Raw genomic sequence first — 23,387 nt, forward strand, 5'->3', positions numbered from 1 at the left:
TCCACCGCCCATAACTCACACATCCTACATCCTAACCTTCATCAATCTCTCCTCCAGAACCGTAGCGTCCCCGGTCTTCATCTCTCCTCGGCTGTCCTCATTCAGACTACCGAACAAGAAAAAGAAAGAAAAAGGTAACATGTACGTACGTAAAACCGCTACCTCGAGCAGTAGTAGTACTTGTGGTAGTAGTTAGTTATCAAGGTTCCTCCTTCTTCCACCCGCGGCTCTAACATGCAAACTAGTGATAATATACCTCATATCACGCCTCAGGAGGCCGTGGACGGAGTAACAATGAGGGAGCCCGTAAACTTACTACTCGGGCCGCCCATCGGTAATAGTTGTAGTTGTAGTGTTTTCGCCCGCCATGGCACTGCTCTGCCCCGGTGGAACAGATTTTGTGACGGGGGATGGGATGGATGGATGGATGGATGGATGCCAGCCAGAGTTCTAGACCCAGCGCCCACCCGCTCCGTTCGTGGCCGGTAGTCCCGTTTAAGGCAGAGGTGGCATCCAGATCTAGACCGACCGACCGACCGACCGACCGTGGCGCAGGGGGGGCCGCAACCTGCAAGTTAGTAGTACGAGCAGGTCAACGACGGAGTAAGGAGTGCTCTAGTCAGATAACAATGAACCCTGGACACGGAATTAAAAAAGGGGGCGGCGGCCCTCGCATTTATTAATCTTTCGGAAGAGTGTGCCTGCGAGTAAGGGCCGTGGGAAGCCACAAGGAAGGTTTGGTTCTAGGCTCGTTGGTGCGAGCGAGCGAGCGAGAGAGAGAGAGAGAGAGAGAGAGGGTGTCGTGAGTGTGTGTAACTTCATCATTCTTGCACAAGCAACGCTTGTTACCCTTACTTGGACTTGGGAAATAGAGGCAGGTGGTAGTGGTAGTGGTAAGTGGTAGGAACGGAGGACATCTTGTTATTGTATTGGTGGCATGAGGACAGACTAAAGAACATGCTTCGTACATGCGCACATTCCTCCTCGCCAGAATCTGCCCGATTTCTTAGGGCGCACCCAAGAGAGACTCCATATTACTGCATCAATCGCTTCCTTTTTGTTCCTTTGCTTCCGCCGCTGCACGATCATGCTGTCCGACCGTCGATATCCAGAAGTGCTTGACATTGAGACCGCCTCCCCGTCGCCTTACCGTAGCACGGCCAGCACGGCCAGCACGGCCAGCGACACCAGCAACACAAGCCGGTCCAATGCTTGTTGGACACAGAACCCAACAGTTTGGATACCTCTGACGGCTTCTCGCGTGGCTGTCTCTCTCTCTCTCTCTCTCTTTCTCTCTTGCACTTTCCCAGTCTTGGTGCCGACGTTCCGGTTTCCCCCTACATCCCTTGTGCTGTACTCCAGTGGGATGACAGGCTTGTCCACCAGCTCCCAGGCTCCAGGCCCTAGCCCCTATCTTACTCCTCTAACTCCATGCACTGCTCGTTTACCCTGTGAAAGAACAACAAAAAGAAGAGCAAAAAAAAAAAACTCGGCCCGGAGCAGCTGCCAGTCCTGCGTCTTGCATGCTTGACAAAGTAAACTGACCTTGCCACCCATCTTCCACCTCTCTCCGTCGCCTTGTCTCGTGTCGCGGTCGCGGTCGCGGTCGAATGTATTCCGAACTTCCTCGGAGAATCCATTGTACTTTTAGCTGTTACTTTCGGGGCTCCTGATTGCCCATATCTCATTACCTAGGATCCCAAAGGCAAAGGTATGTCACGTATTGAAAATACCAGTATTCGTTCCATCGTAGACCACCACTGTCCGTCAACACCTTCCCGCCCAGGGGCCTTTCTCACACACCCTCACAACGAGGTCGACTGACTCATGGCATTCACTGCCGGCGCGAATACACCCTGCTTTCATTCATTTTCATTGTCGTAGTCACCGGAATCTTCTTCATCAGAATACTCATCCCATTGTTTTCTTCGTCTTTGGCCCTCTCGGATCCCCTTCTTCAGTTTGAGAGGGAATCCTGCACCTCGATCAATGAGTCCTCGTACCAAGTTGGTGCTAGGCTGGACCTGGTCGAAATCCTTTGCGTTGACAGCCCGAAAGACTTGGCTGGTGACAACATGGTGGGCAGGCACCGTTGCACCCACCTTCAGCAACGGAGGCTCCATCTTCATCAATGTAAATTGTAACCGGTATTCCCCCGCTCGGCGGAGGGAGAGGTCGGCAAAGATAAAGAATGCGCCTGGGATGTTCTGCGGAGCTCTTGGCAGCAGTCTCCGGCGAGGCTGGGATGGCAAAAACCTCGACGTAGGACTGGATGGTGGGGACGCCCCTCGTCTTGTAACGGGATGGGTGGGCATCGTGGGCGGATCAGGGTCATCAGCAGTATGAGTAGGACTCGCCACACTCGTGCCTAGGAGTAGGCGTTGCACTTCCTTTTGCCCTTCGTCAGTGTAATAGGACTGCGTGCTCACGTCCGAGTTCACAGCGACTGCTCCCACCAAGCGGCAGTGCACAACCCAGAAGGGGGATCTGAGCTCGGCTACGTCAACCTCGTTATCAGGATCAAAGTCATCCATCAGCAACTGCACGACCGGTGGCGGATCAACTGCTCTAGACGGACCGATCAGCCATGAACAAGCCCCAAAGCTCCGGGGACTTACCTTCGATCTTTCCCATCCGGTCCAGCGCGCGCGGCTCTAGGCTGCTGTCTGATGTGCAGGTGACACCGCCTGGCAGGGTTGACAATACGCGGGAGGTGGTTTGCGTCCACGTTCGGAACTGCGTCGGGTATAGCTGGTGACTCTGTGGCTGGAACAGTCGAAGGAGCAGCAGCGTCAGGCAAAGCATCAGATACTGGACTGGAAGCCATTGGTCTAGATTGAGCCATTGGTTCGTGAAGTTCGTTGAATGAGGCTTGGAATGGTGAAGGGTCGTATGACCGCCTGGGACGACAATCAGTGAATGAGTTTCAACAGAGCTTCTGCTATTACCTTCTGTCGCTGAAAGTGCTAGTCCCTGGGCTGTGGGTCGGAGCACTGTACCCGGATGGTTGAGACGAAGGAGAAAAGGCAGAATCGTTTTCAGAACCATGCCCAGTCACAGGACGAGAATGAGGTGCAACGTGTAAAGGAGGAAATGGTGAAGGAGGCCAATGTCTGGGACTTTGGGACTGACCAGCAGGAGCCGAGAAATATGAAGGACGGTGTTGGCCGTCAAGACTTCCCGGGGCTGGTATCTGGGTTGTTGGATGGGCGTACATAGCCTCAGAGGCAAATGCATCCGTAGTCAATGAGAACGAGGGAGGATGCCGTGAGCCACTGAGCACACAGGTAGAAGACGACGAACCATGTGCTGTTGGAGTCATGATACTTGGGAGGACTGTGCGTGAATTGTGACGGTAATAGCGCTCGATCTGTTTGCCTCCTTAAATACCACGGGGTACCAGAAGGCAGTCAGTCAGTCGGTCAACCTCAATGCAGTTATGAACCGAAAATCTTGTCGAGCACCACCCTTGGCATCGCGGATGGCATTTAGCGAGGGCTCAGCTGGCGCAATTCGAGACCGGGGGGACCGTGCACCACAGACAGTGCATCCTGGCAAGTGATGTCGCTAGGGTATGGGGCAAAGAAGGAGCACTCGACAGATAGCCGTGGGGAAGGGAGGGGGTGGAAGAGAGCGAGCGAGCGAGCACCGAGATTCGGAAAGGGAGGGAGAGGGATGGAAAAATGGAACGACACGACAGGGTCGGACTTCGCGCGGATTCTGGACAGCAGGCAAAAAGAAGTTTGACGGTTGGTGCCAGTTGGTGCCAGTGGTGCCAGTGGTGCCAGGCCTTTTGCTTTTCTCAGTGTGGTGAACCCCGCCTCTCAGGGCGGGCACACAAAGATGTGTGGCCAGTCGCCGATTTATCGGGGGTTGCAAGGGTTATACGAGACCTCCTTGTCATGTGGATGTTGTATTATGCCGGCCACAGACTCCTCCTGCATCAACATGTGAAGAGGCTGCCGAGAAGCCGTCACATCATGACGCGCACATCATGGATGGGTGTGATGTATCCCTTCCCTTCTCTTTTTGCCCTGGCCGAAGAGACGGTGGTATCGACTGTGAGAGAGCGCAGCAACAGCGCGGATCGCTTCCAGGACCGAAAAACCAAAGTCCCAAAACGTAAGGGCCGTCCGCAGTTCCGAAACTTGGATTCAGAAGAGCCCACACCAAAGAAATCCAAGAATGAAGCTGTAGCTTTCGGCATGGCGCATGGGGGCGGGCTGCGTGGAAGGGTTAGTTTAGGCGAGCACCCCAGCACAGTTGGAAGGTTTGTTGGTTATTAATGAAGGTTGCAAAGTGGAGGTTGACACTAGACGGAGGAGTAGAAACTACGCCAGCCCCAACCGACCTGCGAACTAAGGCAAGGGTGGGTTGAAGCATGCGTTGTGATACGAAAAAGGTGAGAGGGTGACTGGGAGAGCGAGCCACCACCAAGGCCAGCGATGCGACTCTAGGGACAATAGTCCACAGCCCCAGTACCGAAAAGAAGAGGGTGTCAATTGAGGGATGTCGAGGACGAACCATTGCAACTGCTCGATACAGGAAGGGGCTAAGCAAGAAGTGAGAGATGCAAGAATAATAAAATTGGTCGAGTGACTGAGAGGAGGGAGTGTTCTTTGCTGGTCGGCCCCAAATCCCGAAGTTGGAGGGTGAGTGACAAACCATTGCCAACGCCCTATCACTCACTTCGGTTCCAAGTCCTTCACGCCATCACCGGTGCCTCCCCAAGCCAGGTACACGTACAAACATAGCTTCTAGCTCTGGTCTCATTAGCTGCAAAATCACTGACACTACCCTCTCGGTACGGTATTGTGTAGGACGGTGCCCCAACCCGAAACCGAAACCGAAACCCGTCGCCGTTGAACGAGCTGCATGAAACCACACGAATTCTATGCATTGACAGGCGCGACCTTCACCCTCCTTAGGTTGTCCCAGCAAACGAGCGCTTGTTGCCTTCTCACTCGGACTCGATTGTGAGTGAACTGCCGGGCACCACGCGGTGCAGATCTGTTCCCAAAGCACACCGGACAAGGATCCTCCTTCCAGCTCGACCGGGGTATCTCAACACCGTGACAGCATGAATGTTGGTTGAGAGCTGAGTGGCAATCAGCGACATGTCCGGCGAGCACCACTAAGGTATGGATGACCTCCCAGCTCCATTCCCCAAGCTGGAGAAGAGACGGCTTGCAAGTGTTCGGCTCCGCATGGACAGTAAGGTGGTAGTAGACTGACATAGGAGTAGATACAGGTTGACTACTGGGGCTGAATTCATCACCAGCGTCAATGGATGTTTCTGCAACCTGCAGGAACCCCTGCACGACTCAAGATAGTCAAATCCCAATCACAACCGACTCCGCTGACCGGCAAGCCAGGGCTCTGATCGAGTCACAATCCAGCCATTGCAACAATTGGCGGAGTTCAAAACCAAAGTTCAAGCCATGACCCATCTGCCTTCCGCCTTGGAACCGCTCCCAACATTCGGACGTTTTGTGATTGATGGAGATACTCGCACTCCGCGTTGTCATGGGCATTTTCCAGTTCAGAGAACTTGCCCAACAGAAAGGGAGAAAAAAAGAGGTCGTGCCGGGGAACTCACCGCGGACCAACAACCCGAGCGCTCTAAGCGCTGGAATGCAAAGCTAAGTAGGACCACATGCCGATGCCCCATGCACTGCATGTCGCATACGAGTAGTTGCGGACGACCGGGTGCAGCGCCCTGGGAACATGAGCTCTAGCCTCTGTTGATCCATTGCCGCCAGGGCCATAACGACATTGAGAGGAGAACCACCTGCCAGCTCTACTGGGGGACAATCAATGAAGGGGCTGATGGCACAAGCACTGGTCCTTCTGCCACTACCCACTGCGAAATGAACACAAATGAGATGGTGCGCTGCTGTGATCTCGGTTATCGATTCCGGACTCGAGATGCTTGGCTGGCGACGAGCCAGTGACCTAGCTAGACCCTCACTGGACAGGTAAAGGCCGAGTGCCCCAGATGCAAACTTGCGGGCGCTGTTCAACATGGCGGTCATCCACCATGTCCTGTCTCCCATTTGAGATCCTGATATGGCAACTGATCAGCACTATTGGGCTTCCACCATCATTAACACTAATTGGACGCCACCTGAAGGACTCACGGCACCAATGCTCCTCGAAGTTATCAGATGTTGAACCTGAACCGTTGACAAATCATATGCTTCTCAGATGGGCTAGAGTCCCTGAGCTATTTGGCCTTTTCGCAGCAGAGCTTTACCCTATTTCGAAACAAGCCTGCCGGTGCATTACGTCGCCTCGTGCAAACAAAGTGGCGAGTGACACGACGAGCTTGCACGACCATAGCTCCGATTAGATTCAAGACCCCACAAACAAACGGGAAGAAGTCAATCTGAGCTAGAAGGTTGGCCATCTACGCAGCTGCCCGACATAGCTTAGGCATCAAGTGACCCGAGAACCAAGTCTCGGCTTTCACAGACTCTCTTGTCCCTTACGACGACAACGACGACGAATGCCCTCGTATTTTAAGGCCCCTTGCCTGATCCGACTTGTTACCCTTGTCAGGTCTTCTGCAGCAGTTGTTGGAGTCGGTCCCAAGGCCCCTGCTCAGCTGCCGTCCATCTGTAGCATAAACCTTGGGCATTATTGCTCACCGTGCCCGTATTTTGCAGGATGAGGAAAACTTTGTTAAACCGCCATCACGGCTTGTTTTGTCGACCGGCAGCTAGGGAGGTGCGTTAGCGCCCACGACGTTGCTTCAGACGGCAGGAATAGCATGATGAATGGACAATGAAGTCTGGACAGTTCAGCTGGTTGCAAAGGGAGATCTGAATGTGGCCCCAGAGCAATTTGCGGCATCGAATCGACGATGGTTCTATTCTGCTGGTGGCAGAAGCTGCCTCTCCTTGCAATGGCCAATACGGTACTTCCTCGCTTACGCGTTCTCGATATCTACATCAAATTCGACAGTCTGGAACGCCCCAGAGGAGGGGAAGGTTGTCAGCCGGGGGGCTCGGAAATTCAGCCGCCCTTGAAAGGGGAGGCTGTTTGAGGGAGGCAGGACATGTTTTGGGCGAGCGGACACTTACTCAATCAAGTTGCCATCAGGGTCCCTGAGATAAACACTCCGCAGCTTGCCTTGGGCTCCCCTCCTCTCAACCACCTTGGCGCCTTCCAGCACCGTGATCCCTTTCTCCTTGAGCCGTCCCAGGACCCCTTCAACATCCTCCTCCACCAAGAAGCACAGGTCACCGCTCCCGGGCTGGACGATCTCCGCTTTCGGTTCAAACTCTTTGCCACATTCGTGTAGGTTGATTTTCTGGGTGCCAAAGTTCAGCGCATGCCGAGTGATGCTGGGGTCCGTCTCGGCAACGAAGGAGGTGTGCCGCATGCCGCAGACATCCTGGTAGAACTGGATGGTGGCGTCGATGTCCTTGACCGTCAGGACGAGATGATCGAGCGATTTGACTTTGGATACTGAGGTCATGACGTTGCGTTGGAGTTTCCCTAGCCCCTGTCAGAGGTGATCACGGACGGGCGAGAGCGTGACAAGCCACGAAGAACAAAGGAGAAGAAATGCTGCCCTCGGAGGATGGCAGTAGATAGTATTATCAGAGAGGCATGGGCATGACCTGAGAATGTTCTATGTACGCATGAGCCAACGAGGTGTTCTTATGCTGGGTTTCTGCGTCCCCCGCCTTTGTCAGCCCATCTTCCCCAACTCCCGCTCCAGCTGTTCACTGGCACCATTCGCAGGTGGCGGGAATAACACCGAAGGGATTTGGGTGAGCACAACATATTCCGCGGACAATGCGCCGAAGCTCTGGGAGGACATCTACCTAGTTGGGAAGTTTTATATGTCCAGAAAGGGCCAGTACATAGCGAATATTGCAAGCAACAAGTCGGGAGGGCTGGAGAGGAGGACGGGTGGGAGGCAAGGTCGAAGCACGTCAACAGTGGTTCCAATGTTATTTCGCCGTTGGCACTCGCCACGGAATGGCGACCTGAGTGGCCGCCCAATACTCTAAGCCCAGACCATAGATACAGCTGCGAAGCATTCACGTATCCAACACGAAGCCTGGTGTCGCTCCTAGAAGTGTGAGAAGAACGACTTCGCGTATGACCGCAGGCGGACGATCAGATAAGATAAGACGGGCACCATGGCGACGACAGGTGCCACTTCAAATTTCCGCACCTTTTCATCCGTTTTGCTGGACTTCAATTCTGCCAGCTGCCACACCCACAGCCATGGTGACAACCAGGTCTCAGGACCGCAAAATCGCTTCCTCTAGCTCTCCCCTTCCTGCCGTGGAAGCAGGCACGGTGCTGTCAACGAATGCTGAAATATCGCCAACCAGAACATCCAAGACACCTTCCGCAAGGACTCCTGCCTCTGGGAAACGTCTTGCCCAATCTTCCACCACGAAGATTGAAATCGTCATAGACGTAGCACCAAAGCGCAACGCAACTCCAACCCCTCCAATTCAAGAGGGATCACCATCCGAAGGCAAGGAGATGGGACAAGTGATCTCGCAGATCCAGCCCGGTATTTTCAGACCTGCCCATGAACCGGGTCTTCCAGGCGCATTTGAGCACAACTTGCCCAGTGGTGAAGCCGATACTACGCGGGTCGACGGCAGAGGGGCTCTGGAATTCATGCCCGAAGATAGTCGAGAAGTACAGGCCACACTTGCCGACCGCTTGAAGCGCCCTGTGTCACCAAACTACGCACCATCCTCTGTTCCTAAACGAAAGAGGTTCAGTAGCGAAGATGTCGGGGACACGGTCCCCGGAACTGAAAATCCTACGGACCAGTTTGCCGGTGTCGCCACTTCGAACGCGGCTGATCAAGACAGTGTAAGGGATTCTGATGATGACGACGACGACGACGGTGCTCCTCCCGAAGTGATCAGCAGCTCATTTGCGGCACAGCAGGTCTTGGGAACACTGAACCTTTCGTTGCAGCATACGAATCGCAAGAGAAGGGAGATCGTGAGGAATCTCAACGAGGAGGATGGTTCTCCTGTGCCAGCGCCTGACTTGGCAATAGCCCCGAAGCCACTGAAACCAGATACGGCACAAGCTGAAGCCGAAGAATCCATCTCATCAAGTCAAATACCTCAACAAAATGGCGCAGGGAGGGAGACTGGTCAAGCACCAAACCCCGTCACGGACGACCCAAGTACCGTTAAACCACCTTTGCAGGAGACGATCGAGATCGCCACTGCACCAAGGACAAATGAGGTTCCAACACCGGCAAAAAGTACGACCCAATCAGCCAGAAATGAAACAAGGCTCCGGACCCCTGAGAATTTCGACACTGGCGCTCAGCTGCAGCCTTCTGAGCCATTGGTGGACGAGGACACCTCCACCTCCAGTGAAACCGCCCGCCGGATGGATTCAGAAGAGCAACACCAACATGCGGTGAACCTTTCAACCTCCCTATCTCCAGCCATGAGCATGGCTGATCGCAGCCCTTCTGTCACCGATTCAGACGTACCATACCCACCACCGCAGGAAGCGGTTGAAACCGAAGTCACAGCCGAGTCCACCGCCATGATCCTTACCCCGGAAGGTCAGGCACAAGGCACGCCAGAACTTCAGGCAAACACAGCTGGCACGTTTGTAGGCTTGGATACACATTGGCTTGATTTGTCCACTGGGACACAAACAAGCACAAGAGCTTCGGCAAAAAAGCCAAAGCTGAGGGCTCCTACTTCTCAGACCCACTCGCATCCTCGACCATCTCTTCACGAGCAACAAGTCTTGTCAAGACCTAAGCCAACATCTCTGCAACAATACAGAGGTCGGCTATTGGCTCGGCATCCCCACACAACGAAATGGGGACCGCCTGGTTTGCGGAAGGCAAAGTTCGTGGGGACGTGAACTGCAGTCTTTCCCTGTTTTGTGGAGTGGCGTGCAGCTCGAAGTGTCGGCCTGTATACTGCCTTTCATTTTGGTAATTTGTATCACCGTGGACGATTGAAGACCGAGACCATGACGATCACACCTGTTCTTTGGCGGTCAGTGTTCCGGAGAGGCTGAGAAAATGTAGACTAGCGCCGTTCATCACCTCGTTTTTGTGTCGATCAATGTGCAGCCTAGAGGGAACATTGGACAAAGATCCACTCAAATCTGCCCATGCGCCGGGCAGCATTGCATACACATGGCGATTCCCGTCCATTCGCTGTGTGTGGGAGTCGAGGAAAGTGAGGCCGTCGATCGCTCTGGGTAGAAAACAGGATTCAGCCATCCTGGATCGGCGTCGTTGGGCTCGATGGGCCTCCCCGTTGGAGGAAGAAGGACGTATCTGTAAACATGCATTGCATGTACATTAGCATGTCTTTCTGTGTGACACCGAGGCCAGGCTTCTGCAGGCGAGGTAAGGCACTGCCGGGAAAATACGAGGAACTTTGATTCCGAGTTGGCGAGTCGGAACCCCCCCTGGTCAGCAAATATGTAATATGTAACATATACCGTGTAAGGGTGTGCATGTATGTTAGAATGGGAAACTAAGAACCGTGCATCCAGCCTTCGGCCACCAGCAGCGACCGCGCCAATCTGGTTTGAGAGATTCTCGAGTTTGCAACCCGGTCCATGCAATCCATCGCCCGATCACTCCTCTTTGGTCGTCGCTCGGGCAGTCAAGCCAGCCAGCCAGCCAGCCAGTCAATCAATCAGTCCTTCGGCGGCCATTCGCCCTGTCGACCCGTTGGTACGTATGTCTGTATGTATGCATGTAGGAGGACACTAGGGTCAAGACACCGGATACAGGACACAGACCACGAGACGACGCCACAGAGCGTGGGAAATGCGCTCACGCTCCAAGGCCAGTGTGCATACCTAGGTAGGTACCTTAGGTAGGTACCTTAGGTAGGTAGGCAGGCAGGTAGGTAGGCAGGTGTGATGCAGGACAACTCGACTCGACTCGACCCGTGCGCGACACCGTCGTCCCATCTGTCTGTCCATCAACTAATCGAGCGAGCGATGGGGCCTCTTCCTCTATCGGACGAAGGGTAAGGGGCTAGAGGAGACTGGACAGACTCGGGAAATGAAGGGTCTTTTGTCCCTTTTTACCTTGGGCGAGTGAGTGAGTGAGTGAGTGAGTGAGTGAGTGGAATCTCAGCCTCGTCACTCTATTTCTCCATCATCACCTCACTTCGGGTCTCATTGAACCTTTGTGTCGCGCGGGACGAAAGGCGATAGATGGATGGTATGGCACGTTATGACATGATCCACTCTGATATGCTACGTATGCTTTGCACGTTTGCACATTTGCATGTTCGTAGACGTGTGTAATGTGTACGAGGTAATGGAGACGGTGTCACGGCGAGAAGGGGACAATGCGTGAGCAGAAGACAGAAGATACCCAGTCCCCGGCACCCAGCACCCAGCACCAAAGCTCGCTGGAGTATCTGTCTGGGAAGAAAGCACTGGTGCTTAAGACGCCGAGGGCTTCCGTATCAGGTTACATATGTATCTCCGTATTCTTACTTGGGTCGATGGCTGGAATATTGGATTAATAGATGAATCCATTGCACTGAATTGAATTGCTTCGCATTACATTCCAACCGCGCCCTGCCTCGTGGCAACATAGACTCGTTACATTACATGCATAACAACATTAGAATAGTGTGGTCTTCATAATACAGGATCCAAACAGGAAAAAACCCGGGTGAGGACCAGCAGATAACAACATGTTCGACAAACACGCAGGACACAAAAGGACTTCCCGTCCCCTTTTAACATGCTCCACCGCGCCCGGTGACCGCCCGCACAGCGAGAATCTCAATCCTCCTCGCGTACAGATTCATCGAGTGGACCAGAGGATCTCCAAAGACGACTTGTCGCAGTTGTTCGTCCTTGACCAGAGACGCAGTCACGTCCACCTCGTTCGCACCAGGACGGTCAGGGACGCGGAGCACCACGAGGCGGCCTGCATTTGACAAGGTCGCGGGAGGGACGTCCCACCACAGCTTTCTGAGCGGGATAGACGGGTGTTTCGATTTCGGCGGCTTGGGTTTCGGCTGTTTCTTTGGCGCGGGGATCAGGGAGAGGTCGAGTCTCGACATGGACGCCCCGAGCGCCGTCAGCGTCGACACCGAGCTCTGCTTCGGTTCGTAGGACGGCAATGATGGGATCGGTCGCGACAGGAGGTCAACGAGGCTTTTCACGTATGCTTTCTCTGCTCGTACGACCGGGTCGCCCTCGTTCATGAATGAGTGGAACAGACATTTGCGCAGGCGTCCGTCCGCCGTGTCGGGCTTTTGTAGCGGCAGGAGACTGACGGGTGGAGCTCCGAATGTGACACAATGGACTCTCTTAAAACAGCCCGTGAGGATATTGAGTTCGGATTGAACAGTCTCAGCCAGCATGTGGGCGTAGAGCAGACTCGCTACGGCTCCGCCGGCGGAGTGGCCCGTGATCAGGAGGGAACAGCTCGACCGAGACGGGTTCTCTTCCAACAAGTGTCGAAGTCGTGCCGCGATCGGCTTGACCATCGCTCTGGCGACTCGCAGAAACCCCGAGTGGCACAGGTTTCCCTCGTCGTCTAGAAAGCCGACAGGCGAGACGGGTTCGGTGTCGAGGTTGACCCCCCAGTCGCGCACGCTGAAGAAACTTGTCCCACGAATGGCGAAGACAATGGTTTTCTTGTCGTCGCACGGGATCGACTTGATTACCATGGCCTTTGTCCCTAGACGGCCATCCGCCGAGACGAAATCCTTGCGTTCTGAAGAGGACTGTGGGGAGACGTAAGCGCTGTTCGAATATTGTGCCGCAAGACATAGGAGTGGCCATGTTGGTATATAGACTCGAAACGGTTGTAGGGACACCGGTAGTCGAGAGTTCATGTACAAGTCAAGTTTAGAGAAGACGTTGGTCTGCTTCTGTTGCGCTTGTTTCCTCTGTCTCGCTGGCATTTTTTCCATCCCTCCAAGTGCCCGCGTCATGTCCCGATCCTTCGCATATGTCTCTGCCAAATCTGGTGACTGAAACTCTCCCTCTGTGATCATCAGCTCTTTTTCAGAACCCGAAAACGCATCTTCGTCAATGAGCGATATGACGTCTCCCAACTTGTGGTCGATTCTCTCTCGCAACTCAATCGGTACGGGCGCTCTTGAAGGACCAACATCCACATAGTTTGATGTTGGATGTGACCATGTATGTTGAGGTTGTAGAGGCCTTGTGCGGTACTCTGTGTGTATATTCTGGACTGGCGGCAGGGAAAGGGTCGAGGTCATATAAGGATACGAGGACGGAGCGAAGTAGGGCGCGGGCTGCGGTGTCCATTGCAGTTGAGGCTCCTCGTAGATGACTGCAGAGGTATTCAGACCATAAGAGGGCGGGTTTGGAGGAAAGACAGGAACAGCAGCAGCTGGAGGTTCTGTGTATTTGCGGCGCTTGCGGGCGTCACTGAAGAAGGGCATTCTGGCGTGGCAGCGGGTGCTCAAGCTGCCCGCAAGGTGCGACGGTTATCTGGATTTCATATCAAGCAGGAAACGCCGTCGCTTTTGGATGGCATCAGTATCGCATAGTCAGATACCACTCACATGACTGATTGCCTTGAGAGAGGATTGAAGCCGTCAAATACTCGTATCGCTGTCTCATTGCTCTACTCCATTTCGCCTTGTTGCCTTCCTTTGCCCAGCCAGTGTTACCCGCCTAGAGGTTCGGAATTGTCGGGTTCTGGCGCCTGCGCCACGATCAAGACCCAATCATCATGGCGCGTTGTCAGGTTCGCAGAGGCACCCGGAGGGATCGTCAGTCGAATTGGGTCATCTGAGTGCAGCGATAGGCACGGAACTTGCCTTGGTTGTCATACCCAACAAGGCTGATAGGCACAAGAGGAAAGACTCTGTGACATTTTTAGCAGAGGATCTTCGTTCCAGGGAAACCGGTGGTAGCGATAGATGCCCGTTTTGTGGCTTACCCCTGATGTTCTTTAGCTAGGCCCGCCTCGCTCGCTGCGACTAACCTTTAACTATGTCATCACCTGTGTAGTTACTCTGGGAAGTCACATAATTATCTACCTAGGACCCTAGGTTCTTCGTACGAGGTACTTAGGGTCGCCTAGCATTCAAGATGCTCTCAGGCGCGGCCTTTCGGGGTTGATATTACTTCCTGCTTATTACTAGTACTACAGGATGCCAACCCCAGTTCTGGCCGTAGAGCCCAGCAGCGCCCAGACTGATTCATCAAACTCCATTCTCCAGCAACTTCGATCGCCGTCAGTTGCGTTCGAGATCAGTCCCTCTTCGTCCACTTCTGTTACCTTGATCAGACCGATGCTTTCCGCCGTGTAGGAAGGCGGCTTTCGAAGGGGAGAAAGGACAAGAATGAGATGGTGTGATGGGCTATCCACAACAGGCGCGACCATACAGTCTTATGCAGAATCTTGCTACTACACCTTGCAAAATGACATTTAGGACGATTTAGCTTTGCGTCATCCCGGAGGACAACGCAGGCAAAAAGCCCTATCTTCCTCTTAGCCGTTAGGCCGACGTCATTGAGAGTGGATGAAGCATAAGGTGCTGTCAAGCATCCGGCAAACATTGTCAGGTCATGGTGGAAGAGAGTCGTCTCGAAATGACAGCTTGATATTCCGCGATGGACGAGTGTTGGCCAAGCTCGGTAATTGGCGACGACAAACCTATACAGAGAGCTCCTAACAGGCATCTTGAGGTATAATGGAACAGCTCTCCCACCCCAAAAGCCAAAGAGCAAGAAGATGAAACAGTCACCTACTAGATCTCGCCTGCTGCTGGAGCATACCACTATCCTCAGGTCAGACACACAGTCGGCAAAAGCTATGCCTAGACCTACGTTCTGAGTCAAGCGCAACGGTGCTTCGTCCCTCAGAGGTCGATCCCAAAATGGTAGTCACAACCGCTAATATATCAGAGTGTCGAGGCAAGCATCAGGTTTTGCTTCTGTGGCCCCCTATGGACTGAGCAAAGAGCTAGTCCATCGCGTTCGACCGGAGATGGCCTGATGTAATAGCAACACCCGGAAAGAGATCGAGATGCATGAGTCAATAGTCCTGAGTTCGGCACAGACGAGATAGCAGGCTTTTTCTGAGAAACCAACGCCAGCCAAGGGATGAGATGAAAAATCAAAATAACGCTTCAGTGGCAGCTTCACCTGGCATCTGGTGCACAAATCGAAAGACAAACAAAGCAATGCATTCATCGATCTAACTTACCAACAAGTGGTTTGCTCATATTCTTCCACGACATTGCTGTGAGTGCTCGCATTCTCCAGCCTTGGTCTCATGATCTCTGACAATACCCATGCGGCATGTCACATCAGTCCTCAATCTTTTGGTTTCTCGTGGATAGCTTTCTCGGCCCAATCCCACGGGAAGAGTGCGTCATATTCACATAACGGTGCCCGAGAGTAGTTCAGGTATGGAGCTTCCGCCTCGCCAACCAATGTCCTCAGGTGGAATGGAGTCTAAGCGTATCAATAACCATGACCAATCCTAGCTTACAGCACAGCTGCTGAGAAAGGAATCCCTTTGCGGATTGGTCCCGTGGAAGAAGAGAAGCAATGCTAGAGCCACGGACACTACAACAATGGAGGGACCTGCCGGGGATTGGCATGAAAACGTGTTGGTGACCTCCTTGGTAAGCATGCATGGGCCGATCCTGGCAAACCCCTGGTGTCGGCAATGCCACCAAAGCAATGAACCTGGAGCAAGATGCGAGATGGCAAATAGCAGCTGGGCCGACATCCAAGCAGCGCCAGAGCAGCAACTTGCTGTTTGGGAAGGTGCACAGATGGTCCAGACTTGAAGCTAACCGTCGCTCGCTGGGATTAAACGCTCTACCTCTTGTTTAATTTCGATCTAACTGTGCAGAAACCTATCTAGGCACTTGACGTATACAGAGAGACATCCACGCATGTCAGCAACGCATGTACAGCAGAATGCAAGAACTTGCCCCCCCAGGTCGATGCAGATTTTGGATACATGGCTCCGACGCTTCAGTCCTCGCTTCCAGATTGCTTGTTTGGATGCAGATGGACCTGAGACCTCTCCACCGCTGCTGGCCTTGGCCATCAGCCACGGAGGGATAGAGCTTCGGTAGTTATACTCTGGTGGCTCGTTCCAAGCGTTAGTCCTCCTTGTAGGCACATGTACAAGTACAAGTAGCTACGGGGCCGACATTGTGGCCTGTTGGCTCCTCAGGATTTTCCTGATCTTCGATCGTGTGGTTTTCTCCCGAGTCCAATGGGCTTCGCATCCGGTGGCTCTTTAGTCATCTAGACCAGAGAAGCACCACGCGGTGTGGCTGAAGTCGAGGACCAAAGGGGATAAAACCCGCCTGAGGAGAACTGACGAGACGCCAATCGAGCGATGATGGATCATGACGGTGGACGCGAGTCGCGAGTCGTACCACCCAGCACCTTCGTACGTCTTACCTTTCATCTATGTCGATCGAGGAAACACACTGCAATCGCAATTTATTCTCCCTGGCCCTATTTATTTGCCCGGGCCTTGATTCTTGGAGCCAGACCCGCGAGGATATTTTATCCGCCATCAACGATCGCCCCCTTCAACGATGGTTCGGCGGGCGTCCCAGCTTCCTCGCCCAATGAATTCGAGGGCCACAACTTCTCAATTCGAGCCAGGCGCGCGCAAGATGGCTTCGCTAATCCGATGCAGCAGATTCACATCGATCTGGGTGCAAGAGAGAGGCTGAAACTGTAGAATTGGCACAAATCCAACATCCACCATGAAACATGATAAATCTATAGTCTCCCGACTTCCTCCTTCCTCGCGATGTGTCCCATTCTATCTGCTCTACGAACCATCGGAATCACCTCCAAGTATCAACCTGTACGTCCTCCGCCATCAACATGTCCAAGAACGGGCATCCGACGGTCTACCTATTTGTCAACAAGGACAGAGCTTCTCTGTCTCTCTCTAGATGCCACGGGAAAGACGCCTCGGCTATCCTAAGCCATGTACAGTCATGCCGCAACCAGAAGAACAAGCAATTGCACATGTTCAGAGTCGAAGACACCACCGAGCTAGGCTCAGCACCTCCGTCCCCTCGAAAGCAATCCATCGGTCACAAGCACCGGTCGCCGAGATCAACCCCGCCGCTGCGAAGCGAGACACCATCAACACCGAAGCCCCGTGCATTGGTTACGCCCGAGCTGGGGATTGAGCCAGCAAGCTCTTCTCCGCGCGCCAGCTCTCCGGGGAAGTCGCCCGAAGTCGAGGAACTGCTACAATATTTCAACACTCTATGTTTTAGGCAAGAGCGACACCCCCAGGGCCAATCACAAAACCAAGATCTCTTCCATCAGCTGGTCTCTTCGGAAGACTTTTCAAGCTTCTCAAAACGAGTTGTTGGGGGAATTCACGGATATGCCATGCTTGCGTGCACAGCGGCGAGAATGGGAGCCGATATACCCAGTCGACGAGAGGAATTCGAGATCAAGGCCACCAAGTATATGCAACCGTCTCTCCAACGGTTACGGGAGCAGCTCGCAGATCCAGCCACGAGAACGTTGACGGATCGGCAAATTTTGCAGGAAATGCTCCTCCATTGCGTGACGAATTGGTACCTGCAGGACTTTACCGCTGCTCAAACGCACCTCAAGGCCATCAACTATTTTATCGGTTGTCTCGATATCTCCGACAGGTCGGACCGGAAGTTGATGGATCTCATCAACCGGTGCGGTCTTTTTATTGCCAACAGCATACGCGCCGAGCAGAGATCACAACCCAGCTCGTATCAGAGGACAGAATCCTTTGCTGCGCGTGGCTTATGCCGGGTGGTCTAAGGCCAAGGAAGCTCCTCGTCTGTCGAATTATCCCTAGCAAGGGCCTGCAGAAGATAGTCGGGCTATTTATGCTGGCACATATTCAGCTAAAGCGGCTCGTGCAGGACCGAACAAGTACGTCTTCTGGCGGAGTGCGGGGAGGTGTTGTCTGGTTTTACTAATGGAATACTAAAGCCACCAATTAATGCCTTCTCGTTCGTTGATCGGCAATGATCAGCCCTTGCGAGAGGGGGAGGTGGATCGACGATTTTGGCAATGGTGGTTGTGGAGTATCGTGTCGCATGTGTCGCATATGTTGCTATTCAAGGGGGATACCAATATCCAGGTGGATTCTGTGGCTTGTCTCCCACTGGTATCTTCTCGAAGACGCTGGATTTGTTTACTTCGAGCATGGCGTCATCTATCCCAAGAGCTCCTCGCTGGAGGCCTCCCTACTTGGGATAAAAGATACCTGCTAGGCATCCTACTCATCAAGATGACATTGCAACTCTGTTTGAACTGTTTTATGCACTGGAGCGCGTTGCGTCCTGAGACATGATGGTGGAAATTGGTTCAATAGGGTTCACAGGTTCAGCAGCTTTGCTGCTCTGATGTACGAACAGACTTCTGTATACCAACGAAGAACCGACGCAGGAGCAAACGAAGTGAATGACAGTGCTCATCCCATTTGGTGGTTGCATTTCGGTCACTCGTCAAGCTTGCTGTCCCTCTCATCGTTTGACATTCTCGCTCCTCCCCAGAGCCATCATCTTTCAACGACAGATCATGCCGGACAGAGACTGCGGCCCATCATACCCTAGAGTTCCTCAATCCCAGGTCAACGTATAGTCGTGAAGGGTCCTTCCTTTCCTTCCCTGACAGTCTGGATGCTTCTCGAATAGCACAAGGGCTTAAAGAACTCCTATTTGCTCTCGCTCACCTGGTAGAATCTATGTCCAACCTGCCCCCTCTGCTACTGTGACCTCTTCCCTCCCAGTACGAAAGATATCATTCACGGTGGCTCCTTGTTGGCGTCGCGGACCACCTCATCTTCGTAGTTTGCTGGCTAACGTCGACCAGGATCAACTGCAAGACCCTGGCACCTGGGCATCAATCAAGCTGTGTTTAGGGCTTGTTTCAGGGGCACAGGGGGCAGCAGATGTGCCAAGGAAGCCTACCGACGGGATGACCCAATTCCAACTAATTCACCCACTCTCGGCTTGTCCTCAAAAGTTGATTCTGTACAACACATTCGTCGATTGACAGCCCCAACCTTACATGAGTGAGCTTCTGGTGCTTGACCGGTGGCTGCACAAACTGGGCAACAGGTCGAGCAAGCGAGGCCAGCTCTCAGACCACCAACGGATGACGTCAGCAGGACGACGCAGCCACCGCAGCCACCGCAGTCACCCACCTGCATCGTCGCCCATTCTTGTCACACCGGTCGACCGATCACCGCACACCACTTGTTGTCCAGGCTGGCGCTGAACTTTGAGCCATTCAGATTCCTCGCGCCTCCTCGGGGGAGGGCTGGGCGAAAAAAGCAATCTCCCTAACCCTGATCGATGCGTTGTCCAAACAAAACTTTTTCAGCTCGGTAGAATTTATTCTGTCCCTGTGTTTTGAATCCGTCCATCGACATCATAGCCTATCTCACAAATTACCAGCCATGTCTACGCGCGGAGACGACCGCTCCTACAAGGTTGTCTACTCAAGCCGAGCCCGAGATGAAGTCGATGAGCGGATTCCGGCCCGGCTACCGAGGCGGGAGTATGATTACGACGATGATTACCGGGTCGAAAAATCATACTCTCGAGATTATCGCGATGATCGCATTGAGATTGACAGGAGGTCAAGGACCAGTGACACACGTACTCAACTGCCTCCGCCTGTAGGTGCGACGAAGACGACGTATGAAATCGGCCGCGACAGAAACTCCGAATCATATGTTAGACGTTCCAACGCTGTGATTCTTGATCGACCCCGCGATCATGGCCGATCCGAGTATGAAATTCTCCGCCCCGAACGGAGAGACGATGGAGCTTATGTCTTCGACCTTGATGGGGCACGCTCACGCGACTACCTGGTTGATGTGGGTTCGAAGGGTTATGACCGACCTCCACGCTCAAGATACGGTGATCCGCCATTGACAGCGTCCAAGAAGGTGGACGATGTGTTTATGTATGAGAGAACTGGAGGTGGCGGTCGTGATCGAACAGTGAGAGATGTACGGTACAAGGATGTCCACGTTACGGAAGAAATCGACGATGATCCTCGCTACGCCCGCCGAGGTCGCACCTCTGACGCTTATGCCGATGATATTGCTCCGCCGAAACGACTGAGGAGTGCAATGCGCGGCAGAAACAATTCCCCGCCTTCGCTCGTGGAACGACGTAGCGAACACAGTGTAGGATTCTACCGAGATCAAGTCAGTCATCATGATGCAAGTGAAAGCAAGCACGAAAGGCCAGGAGCCGAGGCGCACTTGGCTGGTCGCTATCTTGTTGGTAATGGAGAATTCGACGATGATCTTTATGCAGCGGGTTACACCCGCCGCAACAGGAGTCGAAGCCGCTCCCGAGGAAGATACGGTCCGCAGAGGAGTGACCCAAGACTGCATGAGTACGATGAAGAGGATGAGGAGCGACGCACCTACACCGAGGAAACGATGCGACAATATGAGTATGAAGATGAACAGCGACCCCGATATCCTCCACAGAGAGGCCACTCCAGAAGGCGACACCACCGCCATCATCAGCGTGATGATGACCGCTCGAGCTACTCGGAGTACGACACTGAGGTGGTTAAACGGACCACAAAAGAGTATTACCGATAAAGGTCAGGGTAGCTTGGTCTGTGTTTTTGGCTTGCAAACTACCTCAAGGTATGGCCTGCCTGTCAGAGACAATAAACTATCTTGCTTGAAAAGCTGCGGCATGTCGAAGGACTAAACATCTCGTGAGCAAACTATCTGGGTATTGCGTTCCTCGACTTCCCCACTCATCATCATCCGCCAACAAGACCGATCAGTTCTCGTTACGCATCCTTCCCAGCCAGATCCAACGTCCTTACCAACTGCTCCTTATCTACTGAGAGTCAAATTCCTTTGCTCCGATGGCTACCGCAACACCGGCCTTCTCCTCGATCGAATCTTCCTCCGATGGAGCGACTCCAACTTCGACGTCTGTATTCTGCGATTTTGATGGTGGATAGACCGCCTCATCAATCTTCGCAGCACCCACGTCCGAAACATAAGTGCAGATGAGGTAGTAGACAAGGCTGGAAGTGGTGAAGCCATAGATGCAGGAAAAGGTATAGATCTTCCAGGCACCTCCGACATTGAGGTTTGTGTCAATGCTCTTGCAGAAACCCGGCAGCAGCGGTGCCACCGCCGTGAAGAAGGACGCGTAAGCCCTCCAGTTGATGCCGACCTTGGAGTATCGGTAAATGCCATGGCCGTTGTACATCTCGTGGATGTTAAGCTTCTTGTGCACAATGAGGTAGTAGTGGCTACACATGGTGCCGCAAATGGCACCCATGAACATGCTGTAGCCGGACAGGAAGGCCAGCAAGCCGGATGCGTTTTTGATGATCTGCCATGGGTTCGACACGACACAGAATACCGAGATGATCAAGGTGGCGCGGAAGATGTTGATGTACTTGGGACAAAGACCAGAGACTGTGCTCCTGGTTAGCACTGACCGTTCGACTTTCAAAACAACATCGGCGGACACTTACTATCGTTGGAAAACGGATACGTCCCAGCCGCGATCTGGTTACCAATTGTGGCCAGCATGAAACTGAAGGCCGTGAAGAACTTGGCGGCGCGGGAGTCGAACTTGGCAATCACAGCCGGCATATACCACTGGAATTCTCCCCACAGGTAACTGTGGGCTGAAGTGACAAAGATCGGGGTCAAGGCGCCCAGCGTTCCGATGACGGGCAATGCAAAGAATTGGTTGTATCCCTTCAGGTTGTTCTTGGAGAATCGACTGAAATCCGGGAAGTTGACCGCCATGGAGCTGAAGAGGCCGATGATGGCGTTCAACCCGGTCAGAGCGGAATATGCTGTGTTCATGTATGTCGAAGTGATTTCGGCATGTCCGGTCACCAGTGGCCCACCTCCTTTTGTGACAATGGCGGCCCACAAGAACAGGGCGAGGAAGGTCGGAGGAACGACGATACCCTTGATCAGGAAAAGGATTCGCAGCTTCTTGATGGGCATGCAGGCTAGGATCGTTTGGAAGATCCAGTAAATGAACTGGACATCATCAGTGCTCGATTCGGATGCAGGAATCGGGTATGCTCACAAAGCAGAGGAGTCCAGCTGAAGTGATGCCAGCACTCTCAGGCAAATGATTGGGAAAGTTGGCAAAGCTCGGCCAGATCGCCGTGAGACAGTTGTTGAGAAAGTCACCCGCCTGGACACACAGAATTGCGGCTGTTTATCAAAGTCAGCTCGACTTTCATGTCTGCAAGAAACGCGCGTGACGAGTGTAACAGTCTCGTCAAGTTATCAGGAAGGGAGGCTTACTCCACATGGCCGCCACGAATGACCGCAGAACGATGACTGGATAACTCCCATACATTCCGAAGATAGAGCGCACCAGCACTGGGAAGGGGATGCTATATCGGGCACCCATCTTTCCAGTAAGGGTCAATGCTCCCGAGCAAAGAGCGAAGCCACAAAAGACGATGGGGATCTGCCAATTTGTCGTCAGCATTTACAAGACTTGCGAGCTTTGGGATAAAGCTCCTCCAAGCTGGTTCAGAACCAAGGTACTCACCGTTTCGCGGGCAGTAAATCCCAAGCTCATGACAGACGACACTGTGGATGCCAGTGGAGGCGCAAGCATATCGCTGGTCCAATATGCCCAATAATCCTATGGAAGGGAAGTCAGTCTTGTGAATCTCGAACCGGCTCCGGAGCCTGAGAGCTAGGCACGTACCAAGGCACCCCAGGTACCTGCAGACATAGTCAGCTGGGATTGACTTGGTTGAAGGCGCTTTGGTAGCAGGAAAGACTTACGATCTTCAGGTTTGATAGGGTCGAGATCTGGGTTGGACCAGCGAGCATCTTGGTAGACGCCCTTTTCCATAGGGACCTGCCAGTGCAGCTGAGGCTCGATCTTGGCCTTGATGCGCTTGGGCGAAAGGCGCTTCGGCGAGAAGCGTTCTGCGGAGAAGTTGACCATGTTGTGGGCTGGGATGTGTCAAAGTCAAGGACTAAGTTCAGTCGAAGACGCGAGTGTTGAAGGATTGAGAATCTTCCAACACAATCGGGAGGCGAAACAGAGATCTATATAGCCCTTCAGCTCATGGGCTGAAGAAGTTCAATCCCAAGGCTGGACAGTTGCAGGATAGACGAGCTGGGTGGGGCATGCACAGATAGACAAGGGAGCCACGAGGAGAACGGGCAGATAGGGCCCCGCGGCATGTGGTCGAAGGCCCGCCGAGGTCATCAGATCTGCAGATCCAGACCCATGTGAGTCTGGAGAGATCGTAATCCGGGGTCAGGATGGTTGTGGATAGAGCCAGAATCCATGATACTCCAAGATACTCCAAGATACTCCAAGATACAGGTGCAGGCGAGGTGTGGGTTGGGCGCTGATAAA

General features: G+C 53.4%; 8 protein-coding genes across 8 annotated transcripts; 4 read left to right on the plus strand and 4 right to left on the minus strand.

Moving 5' to 3' along the window:
• Positions 1-910: 910 nt before the first annotated feature.
• PV07_02089 (uncharacterized protein) lies at positions 911-3,861 on the minus strand. The gene is made up of 3 exons (XM_016388679.1): positions 2,949-3,861; positions 2,619-2,900; positions 911-2,568 (listed from the first exon to the last, which is right to left on the minus strand). Exons 1-3 carry the CDS (start codon positions 3,320-3,322, stop codon positions 1,863-1,865), a joined length of 1,362 nt encoding a protein of 453 aa, XP_016255607.1. The 5' UTR covers positions 3,323-3,861; the 3' UTR covers positions 911-1,862.
• A 771-nt stretch (positions 3,862-4,632) lies between these two features.
• PV07_02090 (uncharacterized protein) lies at positions 4,633-6,599 on the plus strand. The gene is made up of 2 exons (XM_016388680.1): positions 4,633-5,139; positions 5,246-6,599. Exon 2 carries the CDS (start codon positions 5,999-6,001, stop codon positions 6,350-6,352), a length of 354 nt encoding a protein of 117 aa, XP_016255608.1. The 5' UTR covers positions 4,633-5,139; positions 5,246-5,998; the 3' UTR covers positions 6,353-6,599.
• Positions 6,600-6,792: 193 nt separating this feature from the next.
• Positions 6,793-7,655, minus strand: PV07_02091 (uncharacterized protein). Its single transcript, XM_016388681.1, has 2 exons — positions 7,086-7,655; positions 6,793-6,967 (listed from the first exon to the last, which is right to left on the minus strand). The coding sequence occupies exons 1-2, from the start codon at positions 7,481-7,483 to the stop codon at positions 6,949-6,951; spliced, it is 417 nt and encodes a 138-aa protein (XP_016255609.1). The 5' UTR covers positions 7,484-7,655; the 3' UTR covers positions 6,793-6,948.
• Positions 7,656-8,244: 589 nt separating this feature from the next.
• On the plus strand, positions 8,245-9,776 carry PV07_02092 (uncharacterized protein; the record flags this gene model as incomplete). The annotated part of the gene is made up of 2 exons (XM_016388682.1): positions 8,245-9,621; positions 9,678-9,776. 2 exons carry the CDS (start codon positions 8,245-8,247, stop codon positions 9,774-9,776), a joined length of 1,476 nt encoding a protein of 491 aa, XP_016255610.1.
• Positions 9,777-11,494: 1,718 nt separating this feature from the next.
• Positions 11,495-13,849, minus strand: PV07_02093 (uncharacterized protein). The gene has a single exon (XM_016388683.1). It carries the CDS (start codon positions 13,422-13,424, stop codon positions 11,739-11,741), a length of 1,686 nt encoding a protein of 561 aa, XP_016255611.1. The 5' UTR covers positions 13,425-13,849; the 3' UTR covers positions 11,495-11,738.
• Positions 13,850-16,392: 2,543 nt separating this feature from the next.
• Positions 16,393-18,540, plus strand: PV07_02094 (uncharacterized protein). Its single transcript, XM_016388684.1, has 2 exons — positions 16,393-16,408; positions 16,667-18,540. Exon 2 carries the CDS (start codon positions 16,858-16,860, stop codon positions 17,791-17,793), a length of 936 nt encoding a protein of 311 aa, XP_016255612.1. The 5' UTR covers positions 16,393-16,408; positions 16,667-16,857; the 3' UTR covers positions 17,794-18,540.
• A 472-nt stretch (positions 18,541-19,012) lies between these two features.
• PV07_02095 (uncharacterized protein) lies at positions 19,013-23,225 on the plus strand. The gene is made up of 2 exons (XM_016388685.1): positions 19,013-20,747; positions 20,803-23,225. The coding sequence occupies exon 1, from the start codon at positions 19,442-19,444 to the stop codon at positions 20,606-20,608; it is 1,167 nt and encodes a 388-aa protein (XP_016255613.1). The 5' UTR covers positions 19,013-19,441; the 3' UTR covers positions 20,609-20,747; positions 20,803-23,225.
• Positions 20,859-22,967, minus strand: PV07_02096 (uncharacterized protein; the record flags this gene model as incomplete). Its single annotated transcript, XM_016388686.1, has 7 exons — positions 20,859-21,451; positions 21,511-22,033; positions 22,083-22,213; positions 22,307-22,475; positions 22,560-22,655; positions 22,722-22,738; positions 22,802-22,967. 7 exons carry the CDS (start codon positions 22,965-22,967, stop codon positions 20,859-20,861), a joined length of 1,695 nt encoding a protein of 564 aa, XP_016255614.1.
• Positions 23,226-23,387: the final 162 nt, after the last annotated feature.

This window comes from Cladophialophora immunda (genome assembly GCF_000835495.1).
Source record: "Cladophialophora immunda strain CBS 83496 unplaced genomic scaffold supercont1.1, whole genome shotgun sequence".
Taxonomy (NCBI): Eukaryota; Fungi; Ascomycota; class Eurotiomycetes; order Chaetothyriales; family Herpotrichiellaceae; genus Cladophialophora; species Cladophialophora immunda.